The sequence below is a fragment of the Alligator mississippiensis genome, chromosome 9 (assembly GCF_030867095.1).
Source record: "Alligator mississippiensis isolate rAllMis1 chromosome 9, rAllMis1, whole genome shotgun sequence".
Classification (NCBI taxonomy): Eukaryota; Metazoa; Chordata; order Crocodylia; family Alligatoridae; genus Alligator; species Alligator mississippiensis.
Window position 1 is genome coordinate 5,992,117 of NC_081832.1, and position 21,582 is coordinate 6,013,698.

Consider the following 21,582-nt stretch of genomic DNA (forward strand, 5'->3'; position numbering starts at 1 on the left):
CCTTGTGGTTGCTACTGTGTACCTTCTGAAACGGTCACAGATCCCCTGGCCTACTTTAAACTGTGTGAACAAAATATTGAGATCAAAAAGTGGGAAAACTGCAGATTTTGGATCCAAACTTCCACAGCAGCCGAATAGTATTGGAAACTGCGGCACAGAAATCAATGGGACAGAATACAATCATGGCCTCACAAAAAATGCAGAGTCTTTCATAATACAGAACCATGCTGAAGCAAAGCACACATCTAGTTTGAAAGCAGGAGACCTTAATCCCTTGACAGTACTATTAAAATTAGGTTGGAAGTCTGACTCCTTTCTGTCCTGCCTGAAAATGGTGAACTGTTTTCTACTGGCTCCAGCTCCTTAATGACATGACTCTTGTTGTAAATTATGAAATACTTGCATTTAAGCAAGGTTAAGAGATCTTTGTTACTTGGCTCTACTTTTAAACAAATACTTACCAGGGAATATGGGCTAGACTTTCAGGTATCCTATTGATTAGTACTGGAGCTGGATAGAAAGCAAAGATTCCATTTGTTGAAAATGTTAAGTGGTTTTTCATTGTGCAATGAAACAAAAACCAGGCCTTTCAAAATATTTCGCTGAGCCCACCCAGGATCCCCTCCCACCCTGCTTCACCTTAGCCACTAGCTTAGTTCGGACAGCCCTGAACTGAGATGCAAGACGGCCAGGATCAAATCTCTACAGAACTACCCTGGCTGCTAAGCTATGGATAATTTTGGGTTTGATCCATCTCGAGACATCCCGTCCTAGTCCCAAGAAACCTCTTCAACAAAACATGGATCAAAATCAAAATGTATCAAATTGGCTTGCTTTTTTTTTTTTTTTTTTTTTTAAAGAAACTTTTTGCAGATAGATTCCTGGCCAGCTGTCATTGGCACCCAGCCCTTTAGCTATAATACAGCTGGTGAAAAGTTCCACAAACCAACGCCAGTCCATCAGTGCAACATAAGACACTTGGAAAAAGGCTGTGTAGTCTAGTGGATATAACACAGGCTGAGGCAGGAGACCCTGCTTTTCAATTTAAATATTTTTCTGTTATGCTATTGGCAACCCTGAGGCACAAAATCACTTAAGAGTGTTTCGTGATGAAGTACTCTCTGCGGACACCTAAGATCATCTGCTGGAAACTGCTATGTGAGTGCAAAGTCTGAATGACATGAAATCATTAATGTCAGTATTATTAGTCTTTGATTATATCACAATACGGAACAAGGTTTTAAGTAGAAAATCATTTATTAGAATAATAAACCCCTCTCCAAATTGCATAATCTGCATTGGAACGGGTTTGATCTTTATGGGTAGGTGACTAATTACTTATTAAAGCCAACTGTCATCGGAACCAAAGGAGGTTTGCACATATTTAGCTGTAGTGTCCACGGTGTCTGATACAGCAAGTTCTCATTTGCTATGTTGATCTCTAGTACTGTTTTCAGTTCACCTACTTAGGGTGAAGTTCTGCCAACTTTTTTGACCATATGCATGCATTGAAGGTATCGCCAGCTAAAACCAACTTTTTAACTTGGCAGAAGCAACGGCTGGGAAGGGGTGGCTGGGGGAAGAGGAGAAACTTCTAAATGAAACCTGCATGCTGTGCAGCCAACCTGTGGAGAAGAAAATTGTTCTAGTTGTTTAAAATATTAAAAAATAGTGGGACTAGGCTGAAGGAACTGGCTGATTAATAAGGGGTCTGTTCTTATGAATACTAGACTTGCCTTTTTCTTAGGCCTGGATTCCCTTGCATCACATCACCATGGTTCAGTAGTAGCATTCTTCAAAAAAGGCCTTTGTACCATGGCCAAGAGTCAGTTATCCCAACTGATTGGGGACCAAAACCTATTAATAAAATCAAACCATGTGATTGATGGAACATGCATTAAACAAACATAGAAAATTAGGGCTGGAGGGGACCTCAGGAGGCCATCTAGTTCAACCACGTGTTCAAAGCAGGACTGTCCCCAACTAGATCATCTTGGCCAAGACCTTGTCTAGCCGGGTCTTAAAAACCTCCAAGGATGGAGATTGAACAACCTCTTTGGGTAACCTATTCCCATGCTTTACTACCCTGCTCATGAGAGAGTTTTTCCTAATATCCAACTGTAATGGGGCCCTTACCCCATTACTAGAATGGGTAGAGTATCTGGGGGTACCTCGCCTTTTTCTCTCTTGTTGTTTATGTGTTGGCCAGTACATCCTTTCCCCAGTAGAGGTCCCTTTCCCCTGGTTTTCTGGTTGCATGGATGTGATTTCTTGCTTCCTTTCACTTCACCTTGTTGTCTCTTCTGCCTGTGCCCCAGAGGCAAACTCACAGGCAGTGGAACCCTGATGACCAGTGGCAGGGGAAGCCTGATGATCTGGGTTTGCTGTTCACCATGGAAAAATGTGGTAAAACCCAGATTTTCTTATCTTAAGGAGGAAAAACCTGGATTTTATCCTTTTAAAGAAGAAAAATGCAGAAAATGGTGGGTTTCCTCTTGCAGGCTAGCAGGGTTCCAGCCTGCAAGGGGCTGGGGGGAGCAGGAGGAAGGTGGTCGAGCAGCAGGCCCCATGTGCATGTACACATGCAGCCTAGAGAGCAGCTCCTGCAGGTAAATCTAGCAGAGAGTGGAATTGAGGGTGCCATAGAGAGGGGGTGAGTTAAAAAGGGCTGGGGCTGCTGCTCAGTGGAGGTGGTATGTGGGGCTCAGGGCCTGGGGCTGGAGTGGGTGGCTGCAGGGCCCTGGTGGGGAGTGGGATGGAGCCGCAGGTAGCTTGTCTAGGGGGCAGCAGGTGTGGGGAAGGCACTCCTAAGGGGGCATGGGGGGGCACAAGCCCCCCAGATTTGTGTGCAGGACCTGGCACAGTGGGGAATCTTGATGCCACTGCCACGAGCCCCACACTGCCATGGCGATGTGTCCCCTGTCTGCCTGGCGGTAGCAGGGGTGGTGGTGTGGAGTTGTGCCTCTTGCTGCTGCTGAGTGGGCAGAGGACATTGCTGGGGGGTAGGTAGTTGCAGACCCGGGTCCATGGCCCTGTAGCTCTGGCAGTTGGGTCCCTCTCCAACAGGGCCAGGGGGCTGTAGGTGGGAAGTGAGGAGCACCAAGAGGGCTAGGGGGTTGGGCATGAGGGGCAATGGCATGGGCAAATCACCAGCATATCAGGGCTGTTTTAGCACCACAAAGCAGTGGGTGGAGGAGAGGGATGGTCACTGCTGGACCCATGTCCTGGTGAGCAAAAGAGGTAGGGGAAGCTCTGATTTTTTTTTCACAGTTAAAAAACCTAAAATCAAATGCCAAACTTTATAGGCATTTAGAATTTATTTTATTGTAGTGACTGAGGTACTGGAAGGCTTCGAAATTGCTTAAAAGCTGTAAATATATCAATAAATCATTGTGTTCTACTGATACCTATATATAGCGGCATTTCCTATTAATCATGGGAAAACATGGATTTTAGGGTTTTTAATCGGAGAATTTGCAAGTGCATTTTAATCGGAGAATTTGCCATTTTTAAACAGGGAAAACCAGGATCCCTGCCAGTGATCCCAGGAGGGGAAGTAGAGGGGCCATGTGACCCAGGGAGCCCTATATAAGCCCAAGCTTCAGGCCAGCTGTGGAAGCCATCCGGGATGGAGCCTTCCCTGGGAGGTGTGGAGACTGGAGCCCAGACTCTGGAGAGAGGACTTGGGGGGGGGGGGGGGGGGGCAGCGCTGAGTGAAGAGAAGCTGGGAGCCTGCATAGAAAGAAAGCTAAGTACCACTGGGACTTCCTGTTTTGCTTTCTTTTCTACTTGGAGCCTGCCACCAAGAGGTGGGGCGATTCCGTGTGGGGCGTTCTTTTGAACTGGGACTGGTGCTTGCATTTTGTGGTTTTCATTCCTCTCCCTCCTTCCCTACCCTGTCCCCGAGGACTGGGTTGTGGGGGGGGGGGGAGGGACTGGGGGACCCTGAATTTGCACTGAGTTGACAGAGGACAAGGACTAGAGTGTGTTCTGTGGCTGAATGAGGCCAAGCTTGCCTGGACTGTAAAGATGAATGTTTAAAGTATGTTTGGTGGCCATAGGAGGCCAAGATTGTCTGGACTATAAGGCAGGAGGTGGCAGGGGAAAAACGGGATGCCAGGCCCCTAGCGCCTACATAGTGGATTGCAGAGGCTGGAACCTGAGGTTGTGGGTTGTGACCAGAGCTGACCCAGGAACTTGCAGCTCTGAATGGTGGGCCCCAAGCTAGAGGGCTGAGGGAGAGTAAAATCAGGACAAGGCCATGAGGGAGCCTTGGACCAGACGGGGCCCACCTCTACAAAAGCATGTTTCACCCTCTGTGCAGCCTCCCCCCCACTAATGTTAACATCAAAGGCATGGCAGTTGAGACTACTGACTAGGGGAAAGATGGGTGTTTATATGTATGACTCTTTTTATTAATGTACATGTTAGACAGAGTTTCATTAGTTTTTATTGAAATGTTGTATGGCAGCTAGCTAGTATAGTAGATGTTCCATATGATACGGTAAGAAGTATTAATACTACAAACATTTGGAAATGAATCATAGCAATCTTAATCATTGTATGGTCTGGCTCACAATGAAGGTTCTCTCTGTCCAAGAGTTCTGCTAATTCTCCCCCAACATGACCATCTCCTACCTTTTGAACTTCTTAATCTCTTCTGCTCTTTTTTTGTCCAGCTGTGACCCTCTTGTCCTTTAGTCATTCCCTCTGTCCCTATTGCTGTGTTTAGTTCTTCCTTCACATGAGCTCTTCTCTCTTGCTGTGCCCCTCTGTCATTCTAATCCATGGTGCATGTGTAGCCAAATGCAGCCCAAGCAGCTAAAGGAGCAGAAAAAGTGACTTTTGGTCATCTTTGTCATCCTAGGGCTAATCAGGACTGTTCTGGCTTTCATCTGGAAGAATTTGTCCTTGAGGAGTCATTTTGGCAGTTGGTGCAGCCTGTGAATTGCTATCCTGTTATTGTTCAGTTATGCATGGACAGATAGCCTTCTCTTGGAGTCACTAAAGTTGACAGAACTTAACTGAGGATAAAGGCAGCAGCATGGGAGAGAAGTGACATGAGCTGTAGAAGTGGTGGTCCTGCATTTCAGGAGCTGGGCAACAAGGCTTCATGGGATGTGTGTGTAGGATACAGCAGCTGCACTAGTGTAGTTCAACTAGTATTGACAAAAAGTGCAAGTTGAGAACCCTGTAATTAGAAACAGGTCCTTTTCCTTGCTGCTTTCTACCAGGTGCTGAGCAGGATAACTGAGGAAAGCTTGTAACAGTAATGAATGAAAACAAGGATAAAGGATAGTTATAATGGCTGAACATGTTGGTTACACAAGGGGAATTTAGACACGGGGATTTAATAAGGTTTTAAATGTTGGGAGGAGGGAGGCAACTGCTTCAAGTTTTAATGACTTGTTTTGAGGCGATAAGAATTTCAAGAAAGGCCAATTGCTCCGATTCTCATTCATAGTGCAAAACTCTTCATGGGAGAGAAGAATAAACTGTCTCCAGCTTTATTAACAGGGGAAAAGAGAGTTTGGAACTAGACGAGCAGCAATATTAGGATGCATATTAAAATATTAGGAATACATGGGTTATATTTTGCATGAGTGCTGTGTGTCCCTGGAGACTCGGGGGCGGAGGGCACAGACCACCTGCAGGTGGCCCCCTCTGGGGTGGGTGGTGGTGGGGAGCACCAACCAGTGGTTGGCAACCACCTGCAGATGCCGCTGGCAGCATTGGCAGTAACCAGTGTGTTTCAGGGACTGCCCATAGATGCTGCTAGCAGTGTCGGTGATGAATGATGATTAGAGTCCTAAGACCAATATTAGTGGTAATGTATTGACCTGAGAGACCATTTCCCTAAAGCTGTTGACTCCCACCTCCTTCCCCTCTTTTCCACCGGTGTCAATAGGTGGCTTGACTCTGTGGTAGACTGTCCAGTAGATGTTTAAGGGAAGACTTTTTCTTTTTCCTGTCTCTCTCATCTCTTCTCCCACCAACTCCTAAACACTGAGTGCTGAACTTCAGCAAACCAGAGTCCAAGCTAAGCAATGTTGCAGAGGCCAACACAAGACTTGTCCATACCACCTTTGGGCCACGACCAGCAGGCCAGGCTCCATCTGTCTGCTTTAAATAAGCTAAAAGGTATTATTGGGGAGGGGGGAAACTGTTGCAACACATCCCTTTGCCTCTGCAGCCTAGAAGCATCCATTTGGACAAGGCGCTGGCAGCGTTTGCTCCTCCCAAAAGGCTGATGCTTTCTTTAAATATTCCTCTGTGGGCCATTTTTTTTTTTTTTCAGGGGTTTCAATCCAGACTTACAAGCGCAAAAAAAAAAAAAAAAAAAAAAAGCAGCTGCTCTCGACTTGCCTCCGGTCTCCTTCTAGCTACCCCCACCCCCAGCACCGCATCCAGCCTGGAAGGACCCATTCGCTCCTCCCAAAAGACAGCATCAGCCTGTGGGCCACTTCACAACACCCCCCCCCCCCAAAAAAAATTTGTGCATGGAAAGGCTGGATTGAGCTCCCGCTTGAACTAGAGGGAGATTGGAGGCAACCCCAGCATCCCTCCCTCCCGGGCCCTATTGTTAGGTTGCAGAAGCGGCCTTGTCGCGGATCCGGAGTCACTCCGGAGCTGCCCTCCTCTCAGCGCCGGGCTTCTCTTCACCCCTCCTTTCCTCACAGGTGCGGCGCCCTTCAGCCTCGCAGCCATTTTGGGCTCGGCCAGACAAAGAGCACCCCCCACCCTCCCTCCTTCCCTCCCCGCCACCGCGCCCCCCTCCCTCCCGCCCCCTCCAGCTCCCGCCGGGCCGCCGCCGCCCGGCTCCCGACTAAACCCCCGCAGCCATTTGCGCGGCCTTTTATAGGCGCGGGCGGGCCAATGAGCGCGCGGCGGAATCCCGGCGGGCGCGCCTGCGCAGGGGGCGCGGGGGGCGGGGCCGGGCGGCGCGCGCGGGGGGAGGGGAGGGGCGGGGCGGGTCAGGGGAGGAGTGTGAGGGGAGGGGGGAGGGCGCCCAGCGCACAGGAACCCTCCAAAAAAAAGATGGCGGCGGGCTCGGATCTGCTGGATGAGGTTTTCCTGAACACGGAGGTGGACGAGAAGGTGGTGAGCGACCTGGTGGGCTCCCTGGAGTCGCAGCTGGCGGCCTCCGCCCACCACCACCCGCCCCACAAGGCGCAGGAGCCGCTGCGGGCCGCCGGGGGGCTGCTGGGGAACCATGTTGTGAGCGGCAGCGGCAGCGGCGGCAGCAGCCCGAGCCCCAGCCCGGCGGGAGCGGGAGCAGGAGGCGGCGGCGGCGGCGGCGCCCATGTCCACAGCGAGGGCGGAGGCAAGATGGGGCTCAGCGCCCCCGAGGTCCCCAAAGCAGGTAGGGAGGGACAGGGCTTCCCCCCTGCCCCTGAGGGCTCTGGCAGGGGGACCCCCCCACTTTTCAGGCCCCCCCCCGGGGGTGGCAGCGGGGGGAGCCTCCTGCCGGCCCCCCTCGCACTCCAGCGCTCCCCCCGGCTGCTGGAGTGCCAGGGGGGGTTATTAATCATGACACCTATTTCCTGTATGGGAGGAAGCCGGGTGGGGGGGTTCAAGGAGGAGGGTGTCCCCCCCCACCCCCCCCACGCACCATCTGCATCTGTCTGGGTGTCCCCCCGTCGCCCGCCTCTTCTCGCAGGAGCCTGGAGGGGGGCATTCGACACCTCTCATTCCTCCTTTCCCCTCAAGAGGGTGTTCTTGCAACGTCAGGTCCCGGCGTGGAGGTGGTGGTGGTGGCAATGGGGGGGGGTGCACCCCACCTTCCTCGCCTTCCCGCCGGCTTTGGGACTGGGGGGTGGAGGGGGGGGTCGGTGTTCGTCACGACGCGAGGTCTCCGTTGGTGGGGGATGGTGGCGTGTAAGATGTTGTTTTTTTTTTTTTTGAGGGAGGGAAAATGTTGTCTTGTGCTTCTTGTCGCCTCCTCACCACCCCCACCCCCCTCTTTTTTGTGTGTGTGTGTGTGTGTGTTTTTTCCTTCTGCTAAGAGGTCGTTGCTATTAAATCAAAGCAGCGGGGATTGCGGGGGAGGGTCCCCCATACGATGCGCCTCTTAGTGTATCTGTCAGTGACTGCCCCGTTCCCATTTCTCTCTCTTTTTAATGCAGGACCTGAAGTATCTAAGCTGGGGTTAGTCATAATACCAGGCCTTGCCAAGGGGCATGAAGAGCTCTGGGGGCAAGAAGCTGCATCATAATGGTCCTTCTCAGTGCCAGCATCTACCTTCTCTTCTTTACGATTTTACTTTATTGTTATGGTTTTGGTTCTCGGGTTCCCGTAACCATAAAGAGCAGATCCCGTCCGCTCTTTCTCCTAAGAGCTTTCCCCTTGTCAGGCTGTCGGTTCTCTCGTCCCCACCTCCTCTTCTTGCAGTAGTTGAACTAGATGCTCCAGCAACTAGCTGCCAGTCTGGCAGCTGATAGGATGAGGAGGGTAGCCCACATCAGGTGTACAAGGCATGGGGAATACACCTTATTAATGGATTTCCCAGGCTCTCTGTCTCGCCTTCAGTTTTTTTTCCCCCTTATAGTTGCAGGATCTGAAGTTATTAGACATAATGTCAGTCCCTAGAATGAAAGAGAAATAGGTTGAAGGAAAAGAAACATTTCCCCAGTCATGGTCTGTATTGTATCCTATCAGGCGTCTGATTTCCCTTCTTGGTGCAAGTGGGCGTTATAATTAATAACGCTGCTAATGGGAGACTAGGGGGCCTTGGGATTCACTGGCTTGTAGCTCTTCTTCCTCTGCATATGCTCACCCCTGTTTCTTATTGCAGGCAGCATGTGGGGGAAAAAGGCTGCTTGGGGGGAGAATGCTTCCCATGCTTCTGTTGTCTCCTGCGCATTCTCTTCTTGTAACCTCCTTCTCGTTGTTGCAGGAGCTGGAGGAGTGCAAGGGGGTGTTATTAACCATAACACCAGGTCCCAGAGTTCAGCTCTGGATGGAGCCACAACGACCAGCACCAGCACCACCACTGCAGCAGCTACAGCAGCAGCTGCAGGAGGAGGAGGAGGATCTGAAGTTACTGCTGCTCCAGGGACCCTCAGTCAGGGCAAATCGGTGGTTATCAGCACCATGGCAACCTCCTTGTCCACCAGGAATGGCAAAATTGGGACCACAACCGTGCAAACTTTGAATGGGAGTAATGTGGTGATGAACTCTCACCACTCCGGAAGTGCTGCTTTCTCTGGGACTCCTGCAACTGCTAATCCTGCTTCTGCACCTGCTGTTGCCCCTCTAGTTAACAATGGACCTGGATCGGTGGGGAAAGCAAATACTGTTAATGCTGTTTTGCCATCAGCTTCCAGCACTGTCATCCAGACTTCTTTCCTCAGCACTGCTGTGTCCTCTGCCTCTTCGTCACCCACAGTGATCTCCTCACAGCCACCACCAAGCATTGGAAGCGGGGGGGCTACTGTAGCACTGGTGAGGCCACCGATTCATACAGCAGGACCCACGGTTGCTGCAGCTGCTGCAGCCACCCAGAATGGGAGCAATACTGTGATCAATTCAACCATCAGTGTGGGGAATTTTCCTGCTGTTGCTGCAGCCACTGTGGGATCTGGAGTTGCCCTCCAGACATCGCTTGTGAACAGCCAGCCTGGTTCCAGTGTGCCGGCAGCCCCCACCACGCAGGTCATCAAATCGGAGTCTCCTAAAACTATAGTGCAGGCAGTATCCCAACAGCAGACACTGGCTGCTAGTGGCCAGCCCAGTACTACAGGGGGTAACATGATCATTGGGCAAACTATGCAAGCTGGGCTCTCTAATGTGGCCCCCAATCCTGGTGGGATACCTCCAGCAGCTCCTGGTACTCCTACGGGGATGGCTAAGGGCACTGCCAATACAGTGGCACAAAATCTGCCAAGGACTCCAGCAGCAACGACAAGTGGTATCAGAGCAACTTTGACTCCTACAGTTTTAGCACCTCGTCTGCCTCAGCCACCTCAGAATCCAACTAATATTCAGAACTTTCAGTTGCCACCAGGTAAGCAAAGGCCTGAGGCTTTTATTTTGTGATGGTGTCTGTTGCTGAGGGGACGATGACCGGATGATGTACCTTGATTGGGTCTCACATCCTGGGGAAACTTGTATGTTGGAGAATCACCCGGTTTTGAACAGTGGCATGGGATGTGTCACGTTTGTTATGCTGGTTCAGGTGACCAGAGCGTGTTGACATAGAATTGTTTTTAGAAACGCTGCTGCTTAAATCTCCCTTTTTATTAAAATGCAAGCATGAACAGAGCTGCAAGCTGGCACTGTGTGAGACTGGGCTATGTGAACACCCATTGCCATTTCATTGTCGTTAAACGCATCTTGGCTTTTGAAACAGTTTTGTCAGTAATTCACGTAACCTCGCTTGCCTAGCACAGTGCTCCTTTTCCTTGTCTGTCCCTGTATGCCCCTACTACCATTCAAGACGCACGTTGCTTAGTAGTGCAGCACCAGGTACAATGCAAGAAAGCTGCCTTCTTTTCTTATGACAATGTTAAAAATCCAACTTTGCTTTCATGGATTTTGGATGATGCTCTTCTGTTAGTGTTCCTTCAACGTAAAGGGAATTTTACTCTGTCCTTACCTCACCCTGTTGTGTCTAGGGTTGCAGCTTCTGTAGTAGTTCAGAGCATGCTGTGTGCTGAGGCATCTTTGAACAGGGAGTCTAGTCCTAGACCAGAAGGGGTGAAAGAGAGGCAGAATAGAAAGCTTTTGCCTTCTGAGGGTTAGTTTTCTCCTTTCTGAAGTGTCCTTGATTTTTGACGTTTTAAGTTAGATGTTTACTGTTTTAAATGGGGCTTGCATCCAATTTTAATTTTGAACTGAAAAATATTGGATGGACTCATCTGTGGATCCCTCCTTTTATTGGCAGGATGTGGTAGTATCTCTGCTCTTGTTAATCAGTATTTTCAATGCGGTATTTTTAGGTGGCATTACTATTATACAAAGAGCACCTAATTACATTTTATTACTTATGCCTAATGAAATCAACAGTGTACAATTTGATGGTGTTAGTTCAGTAAACATTTCTAACACCACCATTTCAGTGGTGTTAGTTTAGGAAAACAATCTACTAACCAACCTTAAAGTGATGGTCTTACCAGCTAAGAGTGCAGCAAAACAATGTGTTTGCTAGGCTCAGTATCTTTCTGCATAATGTTCCACTTACAGTATGTGCCATTGTATAGCTCAGTGAAGCCTGTCAAATGTTCTGTATATTTTAAGTGCTAATTGGATGTTAAAATACTCTGGACATTTTCATTGTATAGACAGATATTCTCTGTAAGGATGACACGCTGATATTTCAAATCTGCTTTTCAGTTTATTGATAGGTCCCTGACCTTGAAATCCCAGCAAAGCATCTTAAAATCCTGAAGTTTTCTTTTGCTACAGTATAAATCAAATTTGTCTTTTACTGTTGATGGCTGTAAAAGGTAGATGAATAACTCCATAGTGACATGGTAATATTGTATAGTAAAGTCAGTTATGGAGAACAGCTATTGGACAGCAGTATCTTTTTATTAGGGGAAAAATATTGGTGTCTTCAAACCACTTCAACAGCATATGAAAAATATTACCTTTATGAACAAAGGTCCTAATCCTTTGGCACAGTAGGGTTCTACTATGTCTGTGCATAGTCCAAAACCCCCCCAAAGTAAATGCTTTGCAGGTCTAATCTTTAAATTTTAGGATAAAGTTTTCTTAGTACACTTGGGGAAGGGGTCCCTAAAAGCTCCCAAGAGCTACCCTTTTGTTCTGTCACTCAGCAGCATAACTTTTGAAATAGTGATGCTTGCTTGTTTTATATAAATGGAATGGCCAGATAATCAGCAAAGCTTAAACTGAGGTGCTGAGCCTTCCTGAGTATCTGGTCTCAGGTGTAGATGCTGTGAACTCAATACTGTCTAGACACATGCACTTGTAACTGCCTTTACCTTGCGTGGGATTTATATACATTATTAGTGGGAAGGGTATAGATTTCTGTCTAAAAAGGTAGCAAATAATGCCGCAGGTTATGGTGCAGTATGAAGAATTTTTGAAGGCTGTCTAACCCACTTGCGAAATTGCAGCTACAGTACTTGTATGAGCAAGTATTTATGTGCACATACGTTTGGACATTCAAGTTGGAGAGCTATGTGCTAATGCAACTTTAAGAGCAAAAGCTGCATGTGCTAAAATGTGTGTACCAAGTGATGACAATTTGGAGTCCTCTTATGAAAAGTATTACTCATTACATGGCACATGCTCTGTAGTTTATTTTCCAAACAAAAAAAAATTGAAGTACCAGTTGCTTCCTTTCCAGACTCGCAAAGTCCTGTTACTGTTCAGTATAAGGCAAGCTGCATATAAGATGTCAATATCTGTATTAATCATACTGTCGAGTACCTGATTATACTACCTTTATAAATAGGAGCACATGGAGAGCACTAACTTTGCTAGTCTAAAATGTGTTGTTTCTGGAGTGACGCCTTTATAGTGTATCAAATTTTAACCTGATAGCAATTTAAAATGACCAAGTTAGAAAGGCATGAAACTGGGAAGATGATGGGCTATTAATTGTGGTGGTCCTACAGGGTTCTGATAAGTTTTTGAACTTTTTCTTCTGCACCCACAAGGAATCAAGAGTATTCAGCTCATGGTTTACTTCTGCATTTTATCAAAATCTTGGCTGGGTGGGAGAGAGTATCTGTATTCTAGTTTCTCTTCACCAGTGTCCCAGTTTTGGAGTTTGTGGCCCTCATGCTTGGATCAGTGCAGTATGGATCTAAAAATGGATCTAAAGGCATACTTTGTGGCTTGTAGAGGATTCTGAAAATATTCTCTGGTTGTTGATGCCATCATATATTCAAGTAGTTTATTTAAAGTCATGATTTCATAAAATGCACTGTAGTAAGTTTTTACTACTTGCACTAGTTTGAAGAAAATGATATGAAAAGACATCTTTTATATGCTAATTTGGCAGTAGCTGGGAAAGTTATGGGTTACCTGAAATATTGGGACAGTATGCAACTGTTACGCAGGCAGAGTAACAGATTTTTAAAGGCACTTTTCTTGGGTGTAGCAGATTTGCAAGTAGAACAGAACTATCGTAGCGCAAGTGAGGCAGTGCAGTGAATAAAGCCATAACTAGCACGAGGTGGAAACATTTTCAACATGGTTTACCCACCACTATATACTCTTTTTTTTTTTTTTCCTAGATAGTGTCTTCAGTTGCAAGCCTGTGTTCAAGCTGTTATAACAGCTTTTCAGAACTGGCCAGGAATAAGATCTACAAGCCTACCTGTACTAGAGTATTATTATCAACCTTGAGAGTTCAAAAATCAGGTTGCTCTTAAGTGTGTTATGTTGTCACTCTGCTTTTAATGTATTTTTACGAACAGGCATTGTACTGAAATGTCTAAGAAACCTGCTTGAAGTAGCAGTGCAGAATGGTAGGAAAGTGTTGTAGGTTTATATAGAATAGAAACAGTACACAGTTGGCAGCTCTGGATAGTTTTCCTCTCTAACTTGGGCAAAGCTGAAATATAGAAACCTTCCCTTTTGTGCATTAGTTTTTTGGGGGTGAGTTTTAGTGCTTATGAAAATTGCTGGTTGAATAACATTGAAGACCAAAGGTCCCCTTCACGAAACAAGTATAATACAATACAGAAGCAGTCAAAACTTACGCTGTCCTGCTGGTATCCCTCATAGATGATGAGAGGAAAAGATTGTTCTTTAATCCTTAGGGCTTTTGCTGCGACTGCCAATAAGGGTGTCAGTTATGAAGTGTACTTTTGCCACAGATTTGCTTCATGTGGGCCAGGGAACAGCTCTCAAATGTTTCTCTGTTACTCCTTCAGAGCCTCCTGTATTTGCTAGGGGATGGGTAGAATGGCATAGATTCCTCTTCCCCGTTCCCCGTCACGGAGCTTCTGCTTTTTTGGGTCCCCTTGCCCTTAGGATATCTCCACTGTGGCTGCTGCTGCTCATAAGGTTGCCATGCAGTAGTAGCACTGTGCAGGTGATGTTTTTTGACATGTTCAGTGTTTCGGTGTCTTCTGTGCAGCGGTGTTCTTAATTTTACTCTGCTGCTACAGCTTGCTTGAGCTACAGGCACTGGTAGCACTGGAGCAATATGTCTGTAGTCCCAAGACAATGGCATATCATCAGGCTCGTGTCTGGGTAGCTTTCTTCATAACTGTGGGAGCTGGCATCTCTACTTTGTTTTAAACAGAACTTCGGTGGAAACTGATGTATTTAAGAGGATTCTTGCCCTTACTGTAGGGTAGGTTTTTGTTTTCTGCGGGTTTTTTTTCTTCCTTCTTAAAATCCTTGTTTTATTGGCCCCAAATTGGAAAAACACATGAGTGTATGCTTCAAGTTAAGCACATGCTCAAGTCCCATTGATTTAAAGACTGATCCTTTCCTTCACAGGAGCCACTAAAAACAATTTGTACAGTTGTAGTTTTTGGCAAATAGCTTTCCATGCTCTTAAATAATATGCACACCACCAAAAAAAACACAGCTGGGCACAAGTTAATAAATAAGCGTATTAAAATTGGCCTGAAGGTATAAAAATGGACTCTGGTTCCAATCTTGCAGACAGTTTAATATACGTGATTTTATGTGAATGAGTAGCTCTGTTGCTGTCTATGGGGTAGCATCCCAATGCGACAAGAACATTAAATTAAGATCATAGATGGAAACATGGAAAACTAACATTTTGCAAAATATAAGCAGTCATCTGATTTTAAAATCCTTGTGGTACTTGTTCCCACTGAACACGTTGCTTTTCAGTTCCACTCTGCCTTCTTTGTGTATCCGAAATGCTTAATTATTTTGAGATTTTTGTGAATGTGTACGCATCTAAGAATGTGCTGACTTCCAGATGTGAAAGGTACTTGGAAATTCTGAAATGCTAAACATTGCAGTGTAATTCCATGCGTAATTCCCACCAACTTACGAACAAGCCCAACTGTATCTGTCTGCTCACAGCTTCCCTGTACAGCTCAGCAGACTGCCAATATTGTGCCTGCTAACTAAGTTAGCATGGCTGTATTTTGACAAAAATAAGGTCTGTAGGACACAATGATAATAGCAGCTTCCTGTAGTACTTGTATAGCATGTTGTGCTTTCCAAGCACATTACAAAAGTTAATCCTCGCAACACGCCTGTGTAGTTGGTAAATAAATGAGTATGAATTCAATGTTAAAGCTGGGGAAACAGTATGACAAATGTTCCGACTTGCCCAAGGGCATAAGAGGATCTATGTCAAAGCCAAGATTAGAACTTGTGAGTCCTGTGCTCGGATCACTAGGGGTACATCTGTTTCAAAAAGATAAAATTTAGGGATGTCTCCCATCGAATCCTCTTCCGGGGAAACACTGAGTACAGCAAAGGGAAGCGTTCTGTTTTACTTGAAATCTATTGTATGTGGATCCATCAGATTGACCATATATTTTCAGACCGAGTAAGAGAGAAGGATGAAATCAAATTTCCAAATTTATCATTGAAAGCTCTTACCTACATACTAAGACAAGCTTTGCTGTTTTATCCCAAGAATTTAAAGTGCAGAGAGTGATATTTTTACAACATGTCACGAGGCAGAGCAATAAATTGCTTTAAGCAAGTAGACAGTTTGAGTTGCCAGGCTTTATAAGGACCCCCCCCCTCCCCCCCCGAGCTAAATTGTGAAGACGTTTGCTGCTCTTGGACCCTGTACACACACTACACTTCCACTTCAGAGTTATGGAAAATATTTTTATTTATGTCTACCTTCATAACAGAAGAGGGTCCTTTTTGATGTGCTTGGTACCAGTTAGGAGTTTGGTCTTGATGGGGGTTTGGGCTTTGCTTAATAGTTCATTGTAAAGACTTTGTACATGTGTGGCTAGGGCTATGAATATGGGTTAATTGTTGCCTTTGAAGTATTCCTGCACACCATTGCTGCTACAGGAACTGTCCAACAGTATATTTGCTCAATGAGCCACCGTAATTTTCCATCTCCATCAGTCTCTAAGTGGGCTGCTTCTGAAGCCCACTTGAACTCCGTTGGCCTAGGGACCGAGAATGTGGATGGTGCACATGTTCAGAGTTACTTTTACATAGCATTCTGCTTTAGTTGCCTTAGCAATGGAAAATGAAAATGCAAGTGTTTCATGTTAATCAGGAAAAAAGTGCACTGGTCAGCCACCATGGTGATAAAAACACAAGTCAATGAACAGCACAAAATACCCTTGAGAGAAAATGTTTTGATATATGCAGTATTTTGTCTACTATTTGCTTGTCTTTTATGCTTTTGGAAAATGATGGTTTTCTAGCATTCTGCTGATACACTAATTTAGACCGCAACACAAAAAGCTGTTAAGTGTATGTATTAACAGTGTCCTAAAGCGGGTGGGGGGGGGGGGTTAGAGGAAATGGTTGCTCCAACTGGTTTTGAGAAAACGCTTTCCATTCTGACTGTCCAGAATGGCTTGTTTCACTGCATGCAAATCGCATTTTAAAAACCATTTTCTTGATGGTCTGATCTCCATGTAGAAGCCATTTCAAACAGAAGATCTAAACTGCTTTGTTACACTACTCGAGAAAATTTACTCAGAACATTTTCATGTAAAAAATATGGTTAAAATAGCAGCCTTGACAATACTTAGATGCAAACTTGGCCCTGTGTGTCTGCATTTGGTACTTGAGGTTTGGCATTTTAGTGTTTGCTAGCTAGACATTCAGTGTTGCAACACAACCTTTTTTATCCCAGGACAATATGTTCCACTAAATAAGAAAATGCTATGCTAATTAGATTTAAAAAAAAAAAAGAGAGATGATAAAAACAATTGATCACTCAAAAACAAGAGAGATTTTTCCACAACTGGACCTTTTAGGTGGGGAAAACACTTTCATGACAATTTTTAAATCGGCTAAAATACCTGTCTGCATTCAGCTGTTCAGATGTGTATGGGAGTTGGCAGATTCCCTGTATCTGTAGGGAGTTGCACTGGCTTCAGTGAATCTTACCTATGGCCATAGAAGAACACCAGTGCAAAGACCCAGATTTGTCTTTAGGATCTCACTGAATAGTGGTGAAAACTGAATCGTGAACTCTCTCCTGCTCAACTGCAGTCTGCTGCTGAGTCCTTGACAAAGTAATGCTCTACAACATCATTTTACAAACAACGTGCCTGACAGTAAATGGCTTGACTTTTATACCTTGCCTTCATCAAAAAGCTGTCCTGGTTTAAGTTACATTTTTCTTAAACTAATTTAGCTAAATATACAAAAAGTTGTATTGCATGATCTATGTGTAACACTATATGTATCACTGTTATGTGAACACCTGTTTTCCTGGTATAAAGGGGCTTGTGGTTATAAGGTTTATTCCCATAATGGAAGCATAGTAAAGTTTTATACCATAAGGCATCTTGTATCCATACAATTGTATGCACACACAGAATTGTATCCAGCTTAATTTAATGAATCCCATCCCTACTTGAAATAAGTTTTTTATATTAGCATAACATGAGCAAACCAGGCCACAGCTAAATGGGTGCAAAAGACAGCATAAACGCCCCTCACTTCAAATAAAACCAGTCTTATTTTCATGAAGATCAAAGTGCACTGCAGTATCTGGCCATCAAACCTTTTGTACATCTTTGTGTAAATCTACCTAAAATAACACCTTGAGCCAAACTGGCGCAACTTCCTTGTGTAAGCAATCCTTTCTCTGCCCAGCATTATTATGTTATGTGGCACGTGGGGGACTTTATTACTCGTTTTTATTAATAAAGGAAACTTGAACTTGGAAGGAAGGGAGTGAGCTGACCCTTGCACTTACATAGAGCCACTTCGAAGGTGCTGTACAAATACATAGTAAAAAACACTCTCCCTGTCCTGCTGCCAGGTTGGATACAGAGTTTTCCAAAAGCCAGTCTCCTTGGATATCCATGTTGAAACGTAAAGACTGGTTTGTTTGTTTGTTTGCTTCCCCCCATCTTCCCTCCTCTCCTGTTTTAATTTCAGGGTTTGTGTTTTGATCATCTGGGATAAATAATAGGGTTGCAATGTTGTCATAGCTGTGATGGCCCAGGAAACATCCAAGAAGCAAGACTTTTTTTTCTGTATACAGTTGGTCCAATAAAAGATCACAAAAAGCTTTGCCCCTGAATAAATAGTTTCACTTTTGTTTTCCATCTTACACTGACACACACACGCACGCACACACACGCTCTGTGCACACTAGCAAAGTGTTGCAATAGGTTTTAAATACGTCAGTGAACTGTTTAAATTCTTCTGACCAGGATGGTATTTTACTTTGCACTTGTGCAAAGCACAAAGGATTGAATCAAATGCTCTGCCCTATTTTGTGGTAAATAAAACCAAACTGATACATGTAGGAGTGTATCAATGACTTTTTCTCCCCTCCCCCCCCTTCTTAGAATTTTACTTAAAAATCAGAGACAAATTTTGAACCTCGCCTGTCCAGCAAGCTCTTCTAACCTTTGCTGCCTTAGTTCTTGAGAATGTATTACTAAAAATATTTTTTCAGTCATGCAGTATAACCAGTGCAAAACAAGTGATTTACATGAAACTGGTGGTTAAGTAAGAGATTTCTGTAACATTTAAAAATTCCTGTTTGCCCTGTAAGTACAGTAGCACATCCTTCTAGCAGCAGTGCTATGTCTTCTAATTGCCGTTAAGCTAAAATGCTGCACTTCCTTGTGGATAAGATGCACCTTCCCCTAGGGTAATTTTGTGGGCTGAAAAGATTTTAACATACATTTCAAATAACTGACTTTAGATCAACTTTTATTATAAATCGATTGCTTTTCATTACATAGCTTCAGTATACAAGATGCACCTTAATTTTAGATTTCTATTTTGGGGGGATGTGGGGGAGCACTTTTATTTTCTGTATCAAAAAATATGGCTTGCCACTCTGAGTTGTTGACCTGTTAAGTGTCAAAGGTACACTTTATCTAGGTGAAATGAAAAATGTGCAGATGTTGTACAAGCCACCCAGAACACATGGTCCTGTCCCAAAGGGTAAACAGTCTAAATAACAATGTAGAAATGATAGCTAGGTGAGGGGATACAAGATTGCTCAGTCATCTAACATTTGTTTCAAAAGCAACAATAGCTGGTTCCATGAAAAAGCTAGGACTGGCAAATTCTGTGGAGAAAAGAGGGAGCTTGAAGTAAATGAAGAGCTGTGGCAAAAGCTCCTCATAGAAGGATCAGCATGGAAGAAATTTGGGAGAACAGTTTAAAGGGATTAGTAATTTTCTGAACTGGGAGAGGGGTTAGGAAAAATATGAGCATGGGAAGCAAGAAAGGAGATAAGGTGGAGAAATGTTTGAAGAAAAGAACAAGGAACTTTAAATTTGATTCAGTGATGTTACCCTTTAATAAAATGCACATCGCTAGTATCCTTGCATATATGTCAATAGTAAGGAAAAAAGGGTTCATATCCATGCTGTGTTCTTCAGTCTCATGTGTGTCCTTTTATATTCTCTTTCCTAGCATACCACTCTTCTGGGAGGGAGAAAAGGAAAGGGCTCTCACATTTTGTGGGTTACCCAACATTGGCTTTCTTAAAACTAGTTCTTTTTCTTCTCTTGAATACATCACTAAAGTAGGAAATCTTTTGATGTCTTGTCCCTTTAAGTAATTTGAGTTGGGATTTCTGGGGGAAGAAATTCCTATTGCCACCACTTCTGGTTTGCCCTGCCTTGGAGTAAGACGCTACTAAAAATGTTGCAGGTCTTAATCTCGTCTGCATAAGGCTTGCAAAAGTGTGGCTGGTCACACTGGGAATTCTCTCCTAAAGCTCTCAAAGCTTTTTTTAAATAAAGTCAAATTGTATTAATTCTCTGTAATGCATTAAGCAACTCTTAGTTGATTTGTTTTACTTTTTTTGATAGTCTGTATGTGTTCTAGTCTCAGAATCTCTCCCTGGTTGCATTTTGATAAAAAACCCAAGACCATTAGAAGTATTTCATCAAAAAAACCCAGGAGAAACATGCATTAAAGAAGCTTGAAACCAGTCTTTTCCATGTTTAGACCAGAAATTTTCTCCTGGACCTGAGAAACCTTCCATAAAACTATACCAGCTTAAGTGAGAAGTAGTAATTTCAACAAATACACACTGGGCGTGTCTACACATGCATTTATGCTGGCTTAAATGTACTGCACCGTAAGCAGGAATAGGTCATTGTCTACATCTGCAGGCATTAAAGTGCATTAACACTGTGTATGAACTGACTTGGGACTAAAGTTAGTCCCAAGTCAGTCCACACACACTGCGTTACTGCACAGTAAGGCATCTACATGTGTGTTAACTGACTAATCGGGCATGATGCAGGTATCACATTTATATTCAAGTTGGCATACCGCGCAGTAAATATGGCAAATTATGGGTAGAAATGCCCGTCTTCTCGCACAGTCTTCCCCCCTCCAAAAAAACCCCCAAACCCTAAACAGCTCCATCATAGACATCCTTTCCTATAAACAAGGCATAGTTTTGTATGTATTTAGATGACAAATGGGTAGGTTTTTAGGACCATACTCCGATTCTGTGCCCAGGAAATTTATCATAAAATTGAGTATCAGAAGATTGGCTTTCTGCTGTAGAGAACTGTAGTTGTTTGGTTTAAATGCACAATTTACAGACTGAAGAAATGCTAAGCCCTTACCTGAACTTAATGGAAGATCGGCACCCGTGGAGCATGGTGCTGTCGGTGCTATGCTATTGGCTGCCAATAGCTATGCAGAACTGCTGTTTAAATCCTTACTGTGAAGAAACCGTCCTCATCTACAAGGATTCTAATAGCAGTCCTTTCACACTTGCTTCCCCATCGCCATTCCTGGCCCAATTAAAGAGTACAGCTAGTTAAAGATAGGCAGCTAGTCAGTCTGCAGTTAACAGCACAACTGTGACACAGTAGATAGCGGGGCTGAAAGGGGCTATGCAGATAACCATGCTTAAGCAAAAGGCAATAAATTGAGGCTGGCAATAAAAGTTGTGCTGTTTGGTTAAGCAAATTATTCAGTTATCTAGCATGTATGATGGAGTTAAGGGTATCTTTAACTTACAGCTCTGAGAAGACCTTAAAAGTAGATTGACCGGTCATTAACTTCCTAATTCTGAATGGGCCTGAAACAATAGTTGGCATGTTGAAACTACTCATTCCTTTCAGGTAGCTGTCTTTTAATATGTCATGGAATTTGGTACCTTGTGCATCCAGATGCCCAGTACGTTTCCAGAAGAGCTATGTACGTCTTTTCTGTCGCTGCTTTTTTGGGAAATGAAGGACATCTCAGAGCAGCAAAATAGATCAATGCCACAGCAGAATTTAGGCATTGTTTTTGAACAACTCGGCTCCATTGTACTACACAGACATGACTATTGTGTTTTTATAAGCTTTCCAAGATGCTTCTTGATGTACTCACTATTGTAAATTAAAATGGTAACTGAAGGCTGGTATATTTTGGTCTGGAGAATGCTTCAGGGCCTGAGAAGTCATGAACATGAATGTCCTTGGAGAAACAAAATGATTTATCCAAGCAACTTAAAGGGAAGCTCACTCACAAAGC

At 44.6% G+C, this 21,582-nt stretch overlaps 1 protein-coding gene across 2 annotated transcripts in view; it reads left to right on the plus strand.

The window, feature by feature from the left end:
* The window catches only part of TAF4 (TATA-box binding protein associated factor 4), a 60,350-nt gene that overhangs the window by 2,772 nt on the left and 35,996 nt on the right, over window positions 1-21,582 (plus strand). Inside the window, exons 1-2 of one of the 2 annotated variants that reach the window (XM_006274320.4) lie at window positions 7,000-7,363; window positions 8,897-10,006. In XM_006274320.4, the coding sequence (XP_006274382.3) occupies window positions 7,039-7,363; window positions 8,897-10,006 (1,435 nt within the window). In that variant the 5' untranslated portion in view covers window positions 7,000-7,038. Of the gene's footprint in view, window positions 1-6,999; window positions 7,364-8,896; window positions 10,007-21,582 lie in introns of those variants that run through there. The other variant, XM_059713215.1, reaches the window with a different exon arrangement.